Source organism: Tympanuchus pallidicinctus, unplaced genomic scaffold, assembly GCF_026119805.1.
Source record: "Tympanuchus pallidicinctus isolate F22 unplaced genomic scaffold, pur_lepc_1.0 scaffold1, whole genome shotgun sequence".
NCBI lineage: Eukaryota > Metazoa > Chordata > Aves > Galliformes > Phasianidae > Tympanuchus > Tympanuchus pallidicinctus.
In genome coordinates, this window is record NW_026294618.1 from 89,080,508 (window position 1) to 89,098,247 (window position 17,740).

At 36.2% G+C, this 17,740-nt stretch overlaps 1 protein-coding gene across 1 annotated transcript in view; it reads right to left on the bottom strand.

Moving 5' to 3' along the window:
* Nucleotides 1-17,740, bottom strand: part of USH2A (usherin) — a 391,368-nt gene that overhangs the window by 87,386 nt on the left and 286,242 nt on the right. The window contains exons 45-48 of the mRNA XM_052681187.1: nucleotides 17,347-17,556; nucleotides 15,791-15,993; nucleotides 13,890-14,002; nucleotides 8,405-8,597 (exon numbers count right to left, since the gene is read on the bottom strand). Of these exons, the coding sequence (XP_052537147.1) occupies nucleotides 8,405-8,597; nucleotides 13,890-14,002; nucleotides 15,791-15,993; nucleotides 17,347-17,556 (719 nt within the window). The remainder of the gene's footprint in view (nucleotides 1-8,404; nucleotides 8,598-13,889; nucleotides 14,003-15,790; nucleotides 15,994-17,346; nucleotides 17,557-17,740) is intronic.

Consider the following 17,740-nt stretch of genomic DNA (forward strand, 5'->3'; position numbering starts at 1 on the left):
TGTTAGCTTTTTTTTTCAAAATAACATTTACATAGAAATAAATTTTGAAAAGGTCTTTTAACTGAGTTCTTTTTGCTAGATGATGTCAAGAAAATAATGCGCTTGAACAATCAAATAATTACTTCCATACTTATTCCTGTGTAAATGAAGTGACACAATGTACACAGAAGATCATATAGAGCAGGCAGTAGAACAAATGTAAAAAATGTAACCTCGGAGCCTGCAGTCAGTGCAACCTTCATTAGCCAGGAGGATGCTTCTTACTATTAGACTGAGAATGGCAGAATGGCACAGATGTTGGAACAGAGTTGCTCCTTTCTTTCTTTCTTTTTTCTTCTCACATGGAGCACTTCCACCTTTTACAGTAACCATGTTCTAAGTCAGGTCATTTTTGTAGCAAAGGAGGAAAAAAACCCTATAGAAGAATCTTTTGCTAGCCATGTCAATTAGTAGCTAGGAAATAAAATAAAAATAAAAATAAAAATAAAAATAAAAATAAAAATAAAAATAAAAATAAAAATAAAAATAAAATAAAATAAACCCATATACTATCAGACACATGAAATATAATTTATATTACATTCATAATGTCAGAATAAATATAGACAGAAGGAAAAATAATCTTTAATTCTTGAGTACATTAACAATTTTTTTTTTCTGGCTTCTATGGGGATAATTTTTTTCTGTGTTTTTAAATTTTGAATGGCCTTTAGACAATCTCCCTTTAGAATATTAGGTTAGGTTCTGAAGTCACAACTTACAAGACAGCAAAGAGAATTAAAATGGGTAGGGCAGAAGATGTTCCTCATTATATTTTGACATTTTACAGCCTTATATATTTTGAACTGATGCATCGTTCTGTGCTTTTTCAGCATACTTTCCCATTCAGCATCTGTGTTTTAAACTACCACTGTAGCTGAACATTTTCTCCTCAGGAATTGTGAGCCTCTCTCTTCAGGTCCTATTTTATTTATTTATTTATTGCTATTCAACATGTCACTGATAATGTAATCAAATTTACTGATTTAATCAACCCACTGTCCTTCCAGATCATGAGTTATGTTGTCAAATAAAACTCAGCTTTACACCTCTTCTCTGCTTTGTATCTTTTGGATTTCATTTTCTAAGTCTGGCACACACTCCATGCTGAGTTTTTACAAACATCAAATCAAGTACCGTCATGATACTACTCCTAGAACAGATATATTTAGCAACAACTCTTGAAACCTGTAAGGACACTCCTCTACTCAAGACATCACAGCCAGTAAATGCTGTACCTGTTTGTGCAAAAGGAGGCCAAACGCATGTTTCTTACATATTCCTTGCCCTGACTTGCATGCCCTCTGGGACTGTGCCTCCCCTCTGTGATCCTTTGAGTCAAATTTCTCTGCCTCTTTTCATGGATTTCATTTGTCACCCCTGTTTTGATTTTTCAATGATGGGAACCCTTCAAATTTCACTTGCAGTCTTTCTGTCTTTACAGATGAAGAGACTTGCACATTCTTGGTATTACCTTGGCTCAAATGCTTGAGCAGCCATTCCACTTTCCATGAGACAGTTCCAGTCTTACAAATAGTAGAAACAGCTGCTCTGCGTATTTCACACTGAAAAGGCCGCTTCAGTGGTAACTCCAAAAAACTCTACTTGGAACATTTTTCTGTTTTATTGGTGCCTCTTCTCTTCTTCCTGAATTCCCCAAAAAAATCCCCGGCTGAAAAGCTAGGTGTGTTCCAGTAGTTTCAACAGACACTTATTCTTGTTAAAAATTATTTAAGATCCTCAGTATTTCTCAGTACCCCCATAGTCAGCTTCAAAAAAGGGGTCCAGTCAGCTCTAAAACAAATTCAGACTCTCCTCTGGCAGTACCAACTGATGTAGTTGGTGATATTATGTAGCTCCATTACATCCTCTGCAGTCAGCTGTAAATTGTTAATAACACTTTTTTGGCAGTTCTGTAAAGACAGTTTCTATTTGCATTGATATTCAGCCCAACAATTCTGCATTATCAATCTATAAAATAAAATGCATTCAAGTAATGCTAAAATTATGTCATAGACAAAGAAGAAAAGCAGGTGGATTAAAAGCTATAGAGGCAAAAGGTTATTATTATCTCATCCTCTTAGATCTCAAAATGACAATCCCCACTGGATGGTGTAACTATACTTGGAATCAGAACCCTGGTGGCAATCAGATACAGTGACACCAACATTTTAGGCAAGTCTGAGATCTCACTCTCATAAATGGAGTTGAATGCTTGATGTATCTTGCTAACTAGAAGACCACTGTTACCTGTGGAGATGAAATAAGATGCTCATCCTGAACTGTCATGAGAGCCCTTAAAAGTGTTGGTAGACTGAGTTACTCCTCAATCAATCCTATAGATATCTTCCCATCCAAGCACGTGGAGGGGACTGTGACCCAGGAGTGATGGGACTGGGCATGGCATGGCTTGGCATAAGAAAGGATTACTATGATATCTGAGAAAAGCCTGATTAACTCAGACTCTACTGCAGAGTAAACAGATATCAAGGCACAATTGCATTTTTTAAAAATTATTCTTAAGAATATGTAAAAAATATATATAAAAATATATATTATATATTAATACATATAAAAATAAAAATTTACCTATGCAACTAGATTTTATAAAAATTTTGTCATCCTCAATCCCTCTGCTTGCTGAAGACTTTGCTGAAGTTATGGACATGTGCCAGTTAAGCTAGGACTGATTTACTCAAATAAACAGCTGTGCTAGGCAGCCATGTTTATCCTTCCTGTCAAACACTTGCTGCCAACGCCACTTTGTGAAATAGCAATTCACAAAACACTCTAAGGAATTCCTATTAGCTACTAGAGTTCATTAAAAATTTCTGCCTGTGAAGCAAACACCAGAGAAATGATTGACCCATCATGTTCTCATGTGAGCGAATATTTTAAATTAGCAAAGCTCATTCTTTCTGAAATTATCCTAGAATCTATATAAACACTTTTTTTCCCCCCTAACATATTCACCTGTTTCTGAAACTGCTGTTCTCTTTCAGTAATTGGTACAGCCTTAGATCAAAAATCCTTGAACAGAAATTACTGCTGTTCTGTTACAAATTACTAAATATTATCTTACTAAAAAGAATTTCATTTCCTGACTTTCAGGTGTGTTACAAAACACACTGTGTATGAAGTGTTCTCTTTTCAAAGGTTCTCTAAGCCTGAAATAAAGTGAAAAGACTTCACAAAATTGCTAGCACTGACAGTCAGGTTTACGTAAATATTGACACAATATCCTTCATCAGTGTTTAGATGTGTTCATTCTCTCTCCTGGAAATCACGTTTGTCAAGCTAGCTATCAAAGCACTATTTTGCTCCTGTACTTAAAGAGAAAAATTTTTAACAAGTGGCACATGTTAATATGGTGAGTGAAGGGGTAAGCCTGTTCTTCCTAGTTACATTTGATTAGTTCACTAACTGTAGATTTATATAGCTTCTTGCTACTGACAATAAAAAGTTCTGAAGCTGTATTAACACCTTCTGTCAGGACCCTTTTAATTGTTGATGTTTACACCCCTGATCCAATGAGTATGGAAATTATTAGCCCGTGCACTACAACTTTAATTACATTTTTACTGTACCAGATTCACTATTTTCAGCGCTCACACTGAGATGCCAGTGACAACAGAAGGACAGTTCAGAGCTACATGGACAAGAAAGGAAGGTAGGCCTTCCCCACCTAAGTCAGATTATGCTTCCTGATGAATGAAGCTGGACTACGTTCCCTTTTGTTAACAGAAATACAGCCCTGCATATCCTGTGCTATGTACTCTGTAAACTGATGTCTGATCTAAGATTTCAATCAGAAAAAAGCTAAGAAGCACACCTAACTGAAAACTGCAAATAACATCTGCAGGACTTTGGGACCTTCCTGGCAGTCAACAAAAGTCACTATGAGACAGTATTCTTGGCTGTTCTGATCAATCACACACAACAATTTTTTACAATTATTTTTGCACTTGAGAGGTATACATCTATCCAGGTCTGATAACAAGGACATGAGCAGTGACACCAGCCAGGGCATTTTGTTAGATCTTGTTAGAACAACAAAGTCTGTAACATTGCAGCAGAACAACAGATAACAACTAGAAACAAGAGATACAGACTTGAGCAAAGCTTGTTTGGGATAATAGGAATGTTTTCTCATCTTTATTAGGCTTACTATCAGGAATGTGCATGTAGAGATGTCTCTTTTAGCGGAAAGGTTCATTTGCTCTTTCAGGGATTCCCAAGATAGCTCTGAGCAACATGGTGTATTTACACAGCACAATGCTGTGCAGAGATACTAGTTTGGATCCTAACCAGGGCACACACATGCTAGTGCAAACCTTTGTCCAGCTAATTAGTGTTGCCCTTCTGATGTCACCATACTCCTTAGCTGTACCTAATTCAGCCAATGTTAGCTGAAGAGTCTCTGCATCCTTCTTTGCTGCATGGTGAAAACACACTCTTGTCTCCCCTGTATTGAAAAACCTGGATTTGTACAGGTAGTGAGGATTATATTTTTGAGATCTCTTAATTAGACAAGAAATGATTAAAAAAAAATCACTCATTTTCTGCAGTGCATCATAATAGCAAGCGGAAGTGACAAATCCATAAGGAAAAATCAGGAAAAAAATAATCCAAAACATGTCTTCAAATTATTTATATATATATATATATATATATACATTTTAAAAAATTACTATACCTGTTTTTTAAAGGCTCAGTTTTCTCCTCACTGAATTCAAGGGAATTATGAGTTGGAAATTAAACCCATTATATCTTGTACACACGATGCAACAAATGAATGGAGCAAAATGTTCAACTTCTTTAAAAGAATTCTGAAACCAATTTGTCTCCTGGAACAATATACATTACCTACTTTCATTGACTAGGATATTTATGTGGAATATTTATGTGGATATTTATGTGGAAAGATATTTACATATGTAAAGAAAATGAACAATGGGTAAAAGAAAAATCATCTCCATTGTTTTTTGTTTTGCTTTTAGTAGTTATTATGCCTCATAGAGTAGTACTTATGCAAGAGAATTTATTCTGTCCTAATCAACCTCCAACTATCAGAAAAGGACAGAGTTCTTTCAGTAGGAGAGAAGGAGAAGTTATGAATTTGATAGCTCCAAATTCAGTCATTTACAACAGGACATGTTCCAATCACAAAATTCACCATAACAATTAAAGGCAGCCTAACTTGCTGGTAGCTCCTAAGGGAAGACAAGCATCTTCCAGACTTGGAGTAGTGTTATCATCCCTAGTGAGGGAATGTCATCTTTGCAAGTGGATTAGAAAGGTGCTACCACTTCAGATCAGCAGGAAAATGCAGGGCTTCAGTTTCCTTAGCTGTACACAAATAAGAGGAAAATAAAAAAAATACTAGTACAGCACCCTCTTATCTAGAGAGATGCAGTATTGTATTCTTAAATATTTCCAACACTGATAAGCTTTTAACATAATTGATTCTTAACTTTCAATAGACTATGCTGAGATGGCTTCATTTTACCTACCAAGTTTTTTGCATACCTGAAAGGAAACTTAAAAATCCAAGTCATCATGTCAAGAGTTTTTATTTTCAAAAGAGTTGGGGACTGAGATCTCTATATATCAGAATCTTTTTTTTTTTTTTTTTTTTTTTTTTTTTTTGTCAAACAAAAATGCCCCTTTCTTGTTCTGAATCCGAACATCACTTTAAGTGCCATCCTTCACACTTCGCTGTATCATTAATGGATGGCAAATAGCATCTGGCACTGTGGTAAGAGGCTTTCTTTTCCAAACAAGTGCACACTGGTCAGCATTGCTTTTCTATACTGCTACCCAGTACATTGTTGAATCTAAAGATAACACATAGTAGCATAAATACTTCAACATTGTAACTGGCATAGAGTGACAGTGAATCCAGTAAAAGTGTGAGAGAGCTGCTACATAAGCTGGTATGCTACCCCTATCCCAGACTAGCGTAAGGAAGAAAGGGACATTGCTAGAGCTTTATAGAAACCTGTTACAGACATTTTAGATCACTGTTAGTACACAAAGCAAATAGACAAAGTATCGGGGGTTTATAGTGAAGAAGTATTCAATCTTCACTCACAAAAAATAAAAAAATAAATAAAAAAAAAGTGAGTGCTTCAGTTTCCTCAGGATCTACCAGTCACTTATTATGCGTTTTCTACCTAAACAATTAGCACTCATTCATAAACACCCCCCCAACCATCCCCATCTCTGACTGCTGGGTGTGAAGAACAAATAAATGTCTCTTTGTACTTCCTTACAATTGTGTGAGTATTGCAATTCTCCATTGCATCATGGCACAGTTAAAGCTAGTGACATGTTCAGGTGTACAGAAACCACCATAGTAAACAATGTGCTATCATTAGATAAAAACTGAAAGTTGGGAACCTATAATAATAAACTGACACTCTTGAGGACTCAAAGTTATCATAAATTTACAAAATTATTGAAAAAGTAAAAATGCAGAAGATGACTTAAAACTAATCTAAATTTTACTCATATGTATGCTAAAAGATTATTAAAATGTCTACTAAGCTAAAAGCATGAAATAAGTAAATTCACCATTTAGAACAAAAACTTCCTATAATTTACTTGCAAGGTTTAAGAAATACATACGTTTAGTATAGTATTGCTTTCTTAGGGAATGCAAAAGCTAAGGCTGTGTTGTCTGGGGTAATTTATATTTTTATTTGAACCCCCCAGATAACTCACTTCCTTAATTACTGTCTTGCCTGACAGGGAATCTTGTGAATACATATCGTTTGCCTTAGTCACAGAGCATGTGATGATGCTTTTGACAAATAGGGACACTATTTCATTATATTAAATCTTACTTTCAAACTAAGAGATTTCTCCCTCATTTGTCAATAAAAACCATTACAGACTTCTGCTACGCTATTGATCCTACTCCTAAACAGGAACTAATATGAAGATTAACCTGCAAATAGCCATAATTTAAAAATACATCTGACAAATCACAATGGATCTCATTTGGGGCTGCTCATCATTGTCATGTAACAACCACCCACTTGTAGCTGAATCTAAATAGATTTTCTGAATAGGAGAATCTAGTCATTCAGCCAAGGAAGAATCTGGGGGGGTTGGGGGATGGGAGGGAAACAACAAAAGAAACAATTTTAATGACCATGCACGGTTTGAGAAATGACTCCTCACATACAGAGAATATATTTTAATGGTGTTTTCGAAATTCTGCATGCACCTAGAAACTTTCTTACGGCCTTTATGTGATTCAGTGTGATAAAAGATTTGTACTAAGTACCATCATGTGCCCCACTTGAGCTGACAAAGGACCTCCTGTAGCAATTCATAGCATGTGGTCTACAGTGTAAAGCTGAGGAAAATCTTCTCAGAAGAGTGGCAAGGCAATGGCACAGGCTGCTCAGGAAAGTAGTGGAATCACCATCCCTGGAGTTGTTCAAGAACCAGGGAGATGCGGCACTGAGGGACATGGTTAATAGGAATATAGTGGGGATGGGTTGGTGGTTGGACTTGGTGATCTTAGAGGTCATTTCCAACTTTACTGATGCTATGATTCTTTGAAACCTGACTGTTCCAAGCAAGATGCAAAAATATATACCAAATTCTGTATATGCATATGCCTACAGTGTAATTTAGCACAGTGGGATGAAAGTGGTATATCCAGAAGTTTAGTAGAGAGATCCCTCAGATGGTCTGTGAGACTTACTTGGTATTATAGAATCTCACTCCTTGGGATGAATGCCTTCATTATACACATTAATCAAAATTTTCTGAAGGGAAGAAACTTTGGATGCATGTCTTTGAGTGAGGTGGTCCACAGGACTGGATAGAAACATGATGTCTCCCTCCAGCAGTGAAACATAATGTCTCCATCCAGCAGTGGGGTACATTTGAAATATTTCTGAAGCACACAGCCTGGTTTGGTTTCCTCTGCAAAGAGTTTAGTTCATATATATGAAAGCCATTGTGACATTAAACTAACGAGCAGTGGATTTGCTTCAAAATTCTACTGTTGCTTCAAACTGCAGCTTCAACCTAAGACTTTCAGAAATGTTAACCTGTTCATGTCTTCCGAAAGGAGAAACAAAGTTAGCAATCACAGACAACAGAATCACTTGTCCTCAGATAACTGACATAATTCTGCCAGAAATATTTACACAACTGTCCCCATACTAAGCTCAAACATCCACATACAATTTTAAACACACTTCAAGACATGTATCACAGTTTCATTTTCACAATGTTAGAAGAAACAGAATCCTCCACTCCTCTTCTTCTGCTAGTTTATGAGGTTTACACACTTGTTTCTAAAAGCATAATTCTTCCATATATCATTAACTTAAGAATATACCTTCATCTCTGGATGATAACACACTTCTCCACAGACATTTTCATGCTTCTTACATTCAAGAGGAATGCACATTCCAGTATTTCTGCTGCTCCTTGCTGCTGGAGTACACCTCTTAAATGTTTTACGTAATACTTCATATCCTAGGATAATGCCATTTGGCTGTCTGGGAGAAACCCAGTTGATTTGAAGAGATCTGTGAAAAGCAGAAAACTAGCATATGTTAAATTATTTCAAGTATTTATATTTCTGCAGATACTTAGCATGCAGCAGTTCCAATTTATACTATTTCACATAGAGTGAAATATTTCAAATATCCAAAACATTCACCTGAATGGTGCAGATACATTTCACACCTTCAATATACAAAAGGTGCAAAAGCATCAACACTTATCAAAACTCAAGGAAAATTAACTGCTCCCACAACCAAGGTCTTTAAAAGTGGCTATTTAAAACACATTCCTTTCATGCTTCTGAAAACGTGTATAATAAAGTCTTCCTAGCATTCTAACCATTTCAGTTAACTGGTAAAAGAAAGGATTCACCATGCTTTCTTGGTGCTCTAGCATGAACGGTTGTATACATGAACTGTTGTGAAGGCTGGAGTAACCATTCCATCCCTGGAGGGACAGGCAGCTGAGAAACTGAAGATCACCCCTAGGCTATGGACTATAACCAGTGCAGCTGTTCAGTCACCATTAAGAAGAGATTTGCACTCAACTTGCCTTTTCAATACTCAAAAAAAAAAAAAAAAAAAAAGAAAAAAAAGAAAAAAAAGAAAAAAGGAAAAAACGAATGTTGCTTTGAAACTTTAACACATAAAAGAAAGAATTCACCACTACATCACTATACAGCAGTTCTCTTCTGCGCTTAAATATTTTAATCAACACAAAAGTAAAAAAAAAAAGCAAGTGTTTATAACAAGTAAAACTCAAGAATTCTGACTATGAGAAGAAAAGTAGGTCTGCAGCTGCCCATAGAAGATTGTAAAAATCCTGTTCTTGATTTCAAGTTTGATATCAAGCCATCATCAATTTAAGGAAAGTATCTTAGGGAAGAATCCTGTTGAGCTGTAGTAGGCTTATTGTTACTGAAAATGTGCAGGTGTTAGCTCCATAATCTCGTTTAACATTACAATATATGTCTCAAAAGGGACATTTAAAACACAAATTTTTCTCTGTCTTTTATAATGTACACATTTTACACAGATATTTCAAATGAAAAAATCATTTCTGGCATAATCTGGAATGTTGCATAAAACCGGAATTTCATTCACTATGTCTTTTTTCTTTGGCTACAGAGGAGGAGATTCCAATGCTACGCGTAGATCAATAGGTGGACTTCTAACACTGTAGAGTATATACACAGGCTCCAAATATCTCTTTTTAATCTCCATATCCCAATCTGTCTGAGTGCCAGTAACATGATAAATTAGCATTAATATGAAGTGAAAATATTACCACAAAACAGCAGCTGCTGAGATAAACGTTAACGTCTTAACAAAATAAAAAGAACTGAACTATTACTTCACTTCTGTAAGATATAAACAGAAGAATACACACTGCAACAAGGCTTTGAGAATATGAATTAATGTCACCTGTGAAAGAATTACTTCAAAGGTGGCTTGCAGAGGTACCATTTTCACTCCAGGATTTTGATCTGAACCACAGATTTAATTCTGTATTCCATACGTGGCTGGTTTGTGTTCATTAAGAGAAGAGATTTAGATTGAATATAAGGAAAAAGATTTTACAATCAGGGTGGTGAGGCACTGGCACAGGTTGCCCAGAGAAGTGGTGGATGTCTCACCCCTGGAGACACTCAAGGTCAGGCTGGGGGGGGCTCTGAGCACCCTGATCTGCTGTAGGTGCCCCTGTTCAGTGCAGGGGAGATGGACTAGATGGCCTTTAAGGGAACCTTCCAACTCAAATGATTCTGTGATTCTAACACAGGGACACACTTTCATGTGTGCACACATGCTAAAATGTTTACATTTAAATGTTGTAAGATTTCACTTAAAAACATAAAAGCAAGAAAATATGTTGTAAAAAAATTCAGAAAAATTAAAAAAAGGGTAAAGAAGAGAAGTGCTTCAATCTTTATAAATGCCACTGTAGCTCTCTGCTAGTCTTTGCGCAGGGCAGATCACAGGAGCAAAGTGAGCACTCCCAGTTATATCTTTGAATTTCTGAAAGTGTGTGTATATATGTATAAAACCATGAAAAATATTAGCATTTCACAGTTTTACTTCACATTTTAAATACCTTTTGATAAATGAGGGCAGGACAAGGGGTAACAGTTTTAAACTAAAAGAGGATAGGTTTAGAACAGATATAAGGAAATCCTTTACAATGAGGGTGCCAAGGCTGCCCAGAGAAGCTGTGGCGCCCCATCCGTAGAGGTGCTCAAGGTCAGGTTGGATGAGGCCCTGGGGAGCCTGAGTTGGAGAGTGGTGTCCATGGACATGGTAGGGGGTTGAGGCTCGCTGGGTTTTAATGTCCTGTCCAACCCACAAAAGGAACACAAGATTCGTTCAACATTCTTAAGACAGGGAGCACTGCTATTATTAGTGACCTATGGATCAAATACTCTCCTCATCATGAGTTCACACATACTACACAATCATTTCAACATTGCTGCAAAGTAGTTAACTATTTCTTGTAGCATGAATTGCTGTGCCGATGTTATTAGGGAAGTGATATTACACAGTAGAGAAAGTCTGATGAACAGCTTTGCACTTCTATTGATATTAAAAACTGTTTTGGAAAATCTTTCTGTCTTGTTTTTCCTATTAACAACGTAGAGAGAGTAATCAGGTTTCCTCCACAAGAAACACTGCTTTGAACACTTTAGGCAAAGTGCTATTAATCTAAGCGTACTTCAGAGTCCTGACTTTGTGTTTACTCTGTCCTCTTATCATTTCATGACTGGATGTGGCTTCAAAACAATCTTCCCCAGGATATTCAAATAGTTATTAATTCCTTATTTTACAAGTTTACAATATTTCCACAAGTTTTCCAAGTACAGATTGCACAGAGAAGCTGTGGTGCCCATCCCCGGAGGCTCTTAAGACCAGGTTGGATGGAGTCCTGCACAGTTTGAGCTCATGGGTGGCAGCCCTGCCTACGGCTGGGCCTAGGACTTTGAGGTCCCTTCCAACCCAAACCATTGTACGTCTGTATGATTACAAACAGGAAGAGAAAGGAGTATTTTAATGCAAAATGAACTGTTTTCCAATATATGATAAGTACTTAATCCACTACAAAAATTTTAAGTCAGCACCTACAGGTAGGGAGTATACAGACAACCTTCTAATCTGCGCAATAAAATGTGCTGCTTGTCTACAGAGACAAACCCTGAAGTCCTAACTCAAAACAATACATACTCAATTTCTATGCAATTTCTACCCATTTAAAGATGGTCGATATCACTCCTCCACAACCTTCTAGCTCCAAATACCATAACTAAGAGAAGATAAAAAACTAGAATATGACTTCAGGACTGGGTTCCATACTGTTTTCTATTTGAAGTTTGGCATTATAAAATAACCATTCCAGGACTGTGACCTTTTGTGCCAAGTTTCAGCCTGAAGCTGAGTTATTAACTGCAAAGAGTGGAAAAGCAAGATATTTATAATGGCTTTGGTGGTATAACCTTCATTAGAGCAGTCTGGATGGAGCTGCTACCAGAAAGACTTCTAAGAAGTTGGTGCTGAAATTATAATTTATGTCATGCAGCACCTTGAGGCAAATTTTAAAACAATTATTTGCAAATGCTACAAAGACATTATCCTACAGCATTCTCATCAATAATACAGCCCCCCAAACTGATTCAGAAGAGGAAAAAAAGCCATGATTCCAATTAAAGACGATAAACTGCATGATCTGTATTGTATCTCAGCTATCCCATGAGTCTATACTGTAGAAATGCTTTTTTTTTCCTCTGTCTGATGACATTAAAATGTTCTTTTGTCTACACAAACTATTTTTTTCCTCCAACTCTCCTCTTTTATGGAGGATAAATAAGCAAAATTCATATTCTGCCTAGCACCAGCTGAGGCTGTCAGCTGTAGTGTTTGTCATATTTCAATCAAAGCTGAAGCCAGACAGTCATTTTTATACTGCACAATCCTTACATACTCGAGGACCAGAATTAATGAATTAGCTATTGATTAAATTCCACTCTAGCAAATCCACCGTGGCAAATAAATGAACTACTCAGGGCACGTGTAGGCCACGGCCAGACATGTCCGGGCAATCGATCAGTAGTTAGTATTCTTTTGGGATATAAGAACAGCTGATGATAATATGACATGTAGGAAAAGGCAGTGTAGAAACAGAGCCTGCTTCTGGCTGAGCAGATTATAAAGTAGGAAGGCATTTTTGATCCTTTTGCATTCATGTGTTATGACATATTTAGTCTATATATAATGGCAGAAGCATGCATAAGTGTTTGCAGTACAGACAATACAGACAAAGGCATACATAAGTTAAAGCCAAGGGCAAAAGATGGGATCCCGAATTGAGTCCTTATCATCAAACAAGCTTTGACTATATCTGTATATGTGACAGAAAAATAGCAAGCTTAATTTCACCCATATACAAAGACAAATGCTGAATTCAAACAAAACATAGAAATGATAAACAGTAAACTAAGTCTTCAAGAGCCTGAAGGAGCAAATCCATTCTGTTGGCCATTTCAGAAGGCTCAGTTGTTAGATTTCTGTTATTTACAAAAAAACTACTTTTTTTTGTTGTTGTTTCTACAAAACTAACAGAGCTTATGAACTTTTGTTACTCCACCAGAAGTGTAATAAAATCACAGGAACAATAAAATACATGCAGGAGGTTAACTGTTTTATTGTTGAGATAATACTGAAAAATGTGCTATTGAGCCTTGTTTTAGTCTGATTTTTGAAGATATTAACTCTCACAGAATCACTGTATATGCTACTAGTTGGCATCTCCTCAATATTGCAACTGTTAGTCCTTTTACAATTAAGAAGTTTGCTCATGCCCAATGGATATGCAGATTGCAAACAATGGTTCAAGGAGACACAGATGTGTATGCCATTTAAGATAGCTTACTAATTTTTACTGTTGTGATGGGTGACTTCTTTTTACCCACAATTACTCTAAGTTTCCATTATCAGCATCGCATTGCTCCCAGAGCATTAATCTTCCTCTTCCTAGCTGACAGCAAAATGTGATAATTTTCATTCCCCTACACTTCTTCTTTTAACTACTTCTACTTACGTCTTATTTATTATCCCAGCACAGTGATACCTAAATGGCTATACACAACCAACCAAGAGGGAAATTTCTCCAGCTGCTCATTTGGCCAAAAACTCTGATACCAAAAATAAAAACCATGGGTGGACTGTTATTTTTTTAATGTGCCTTATTCAACTGAGAGATTGGTCCCCACTCTGGATCTCATTCCAGGCACAAATTGCTCTGATATATGCAGACCACTCTTAGCACAGTACCTTGAGCCAATTACATGAATAACGGGGGCTGACAGCTGCTCTGGCTCATCTTCCACAGTTGTAATCTGAGTCCCATTGCTTCTCACACAGGCATAGATAGTGCAGGCTTCAATCTGATGAAGAAGAACATGAGTTTCAATTACTCAGCTGCAGAAATTATTTAACTCTGCCAATCCTTCAGATTTCTTTTGTCACTCCAAATTTTCTTATTTTCTATTTAAATTTCCATATGGCCAAGAAAATACAGCAACTTTGAGATAAGTATAACTATCAGAAATACATTATGCTTTATCACATTTTCCCACCCCATTTGGAAAAAAAAACATGCAGACCTCTGAACTCTACTGCTATTCTCTATTAAATTATCACGAATAGTGTTGCAGTTAATTTGTTATTGTGTATATATAAGCAGAATCTCATAAATAACATTGAGAAAAATCTCCATCTACAATGGGATAGGAAGACAACAAGCCAGCATAGTTTGATTTTGGTTCTTGAGTAATCCATTTCATTTTGCTATACCTACCACACATTCTGAAATAAAATTAATTTTCCATAGTATCTTCTATTTCTTCACATTTATGTTGGAAAATTAGGCTAAAGATAAAAATGCAAACATACACTTGGTTATTAAATATCTCATCAAAATTAAAACTTGTTCCTTCCGGTTCTTGGAATTAAACAAAGCAGAAGCAAACTGAAAGAGCAAGAGAAGGACAGTGACAGTGTTTCTGTATTAGCAACACAGAGGTTGTTCAAAATACAAGAGAACAAAAAGAAAAAAAAAGCAGGAATGCAGGTAGATTGCCAGTGAGATGCATGTGTATCCAAGATAATACAGCTTCCAGAACAAGAGCAACCCAAAGGAAAAAAAAAAGAAAAAAAAAAAAAAGCTTATTTTGACAATACCTATCACACTGATGCAAACATAAGTCCAGTATAAAAACTAAGAAAGTGTTAAAAAAAATAACAATAATATCACAAATGGCAGAAAGTGGCCATAGTAAATTAATAGAGAGGGTCTATAAGTGAGGCAGTACATTGAATTTGCATTGTTATTGAGAAAAGACAAATGCATTTCCAGGCAGCATTCAGAAAGTCATATGTGTATTCACGGATGGAGGTTTGCTGTTTTCAGAGGGGCTGCAACACAGAAATGTTACAGTACGCCTGCTTGTGATGTTTACTTATGGCATGTAGTAACTGGGTGGAAATTTTTCAGAACGAACTGCACATGGCTACTACAAAGTCTTCCTAAAATAAGATGAAAGCTATTCCTGAAGCAAATAGACAGAAATAATTACAATTAAATGTCAAACTGTATTTTTGAACACATTAGTGCAATTCAAGGATAGAAATATATATATATGCATTTCTATTGCCTATCGTATTTTTTCTGTCTAGAGAAACAAAGATAAAGTGGAAAACAGAAAAAAATGTACTTATTAACAGCATAAGAACTACTACTATGATTTGAGATATCAAGACTGCTCCATCCTCAGAAGAGTGAGGAGAAAAAAATGATAAAAGAATGACAAGTGCAATATCATTACTTCTTTGTGCTGTTACATTATGCATGCCTGATGTTTCTAAAACAATTGCAATTTTCTTTTAATGAGTAGGAGTGGAATCTTTGCTTCTTTGTAATATATGTTGGGGCTTTGCTAATGTTGTAGCACAGAGCATTTAGTGGAAAGTAAATGGAGTTTTGATGGCTCGAGAAAAGAAATAATGGAAATATGTGTTATGAGAAAAGTACACAGACAAAAAATATGCTGAAAATAAATTTATGCCTTGTATATATATGTACACAAATACCACTGCAAATATATGGCCGTGTATGTAAAGAAATTTATGAAATTCAGCTTGTATGCTATGTAACACAAAAAAGATATTCTAACCTGTATATCATATACAGTGAATGGAGACAAGTCTGCTAAAAGAAAGGACCCAGGCTCGTTCATTCCAGTCTTGTACTGCTTATTGTTTACATAGATAGAGTACTCTGTGACAACACCATTCGGGTTTGAAGGCGATGTCCAGATGACACGTACAGCTGTACTGTTGATGATGACAACCTCTGGAGGGAACATGCCCTCAGGCTCTAGAAATAAAGGAAGAAACTGAATAAACTCCAGCTGTCTCTGCAAAAGCACTTGTTTAACCAAATGCAGATTAGTATTTAGGTTTAGCAAAGGGTTCACTGCTTATCTGCTTTCCTCTGATGAAGTTATCACAGTCTGCAGTCTTCTGTAAATTGGCTTATTATACTCTCAGTTAGAAACCATGAGAGCTGATGGTAAAATGCTTTATACCACCAGCATAGTGTCAATCATCAGTGGTATGTGGCCAGTGAGATATGATGATAAATTATTCACCCATCTGCAGGGCCAACACATAAACATTATTTTTATGTCTCCCCCAATCCCAATCTTTCCAAAAGAGAGAAAAACAAAGCATCTTGCTTTTAAAGCAAAACCTGAGATCAAAATACTTTATGTCTGGTGAAACGTGACGTTATCAGCCTTATAGCTGAAGCAAGATGAAGCAATATACAATATTGTCATTATGTAAATGGCTTTGAATGTTGATTACTATAGGTAATGATGAAGTCTAACACTTATTTTAAAAAAAAGAAAGAAAGAAAAAACAAACCTTCCTTAGTGTTAAATTACATAATTATCTAAGCATGTCAGAAATAACTATGCAAAGTCCTCTTTTTATCATAAGGACCCATCTTTACCAGTTGAAAAATTGCCCTTGCGATCGATTCTATTTTATAAACAAAAGGTGCTGACCTTTGGCATCAGAAAGGAAATGGAATCCTTATTTAAAGGGCTTTACTAATGACCTGGAACACTTGCTTCTGAGGTAATGATTTTATAATGTTTATAATGAGACTTTATAAAGCAAAAAGATTAGAAAGACCATTCTAAACACATTTTAGATTCACTTTTTTTTTTCCCCTCATCCCTACCTCCTAACACACATGCATTTGCTAACTGGCATAGAAATGACTCATAAAGTAATTTTCTCGGAGGGTGAACTTACACTTAGAGTTTCTGGTGACTCAGGAAAGGCCCTCATATACGTCTGTCATGTCAAAAGCACATCGCTTCACAGAGCAAATCTTTTAAAAAAACATTAATTGTTTTAAAATTCCACCATTTATTGATAGGAACTCAGTTCCAAACTTAGTGTACACAGATGTACGTAGGAGAAGATGAGAACAAACTGGGTTAATATCTGCTATTAGAGCTTTTGCTTCTGTCTCAGTGGGACCCGATATTGATCTACCACATGATGACAACCAGCACTTAAGCATTTTAGCGTTTTAGCCCTTTTTCCTCTTATACCGGAAATTTTATAATGGAAGGATGACTGATCTCAACCCTAACAAAAATCAATCAATTTCATTCTCAGAGTTTAAGTCAAGCTGCATTCACTGCTAACCAACCTCCATCTGAAGTAATCACTCGCACAACTTCACTGTCGATGCTGTGGGCTCCGTTAAAAACTTGAAAGAATATTTGATACTCTGTGTTGGGCTGCAAATCACCTATGACTGCATAGTTTTCATCAGCCTGAATCCTCAGAGATCTTCCATCAGCAGTGGAATTCAAGGAGAGGATATAGTATTCAACATCTCCTTGCAAATCCTGTAGTGCTGAGAAAGGAAAAACATTGGGACAACAACACAAATACTCAGTCAGACAATTTCTCATCAAAAACGTTTATCTTGAAGACAAAAGCAGATTTTTGCGAATCTCCTTACTGTAAAATTATGCAAAGATTCCATCAAGTTCTTTAATGTCCACCCTACACCAATAAGCACAGAATGCTCTTCCAAA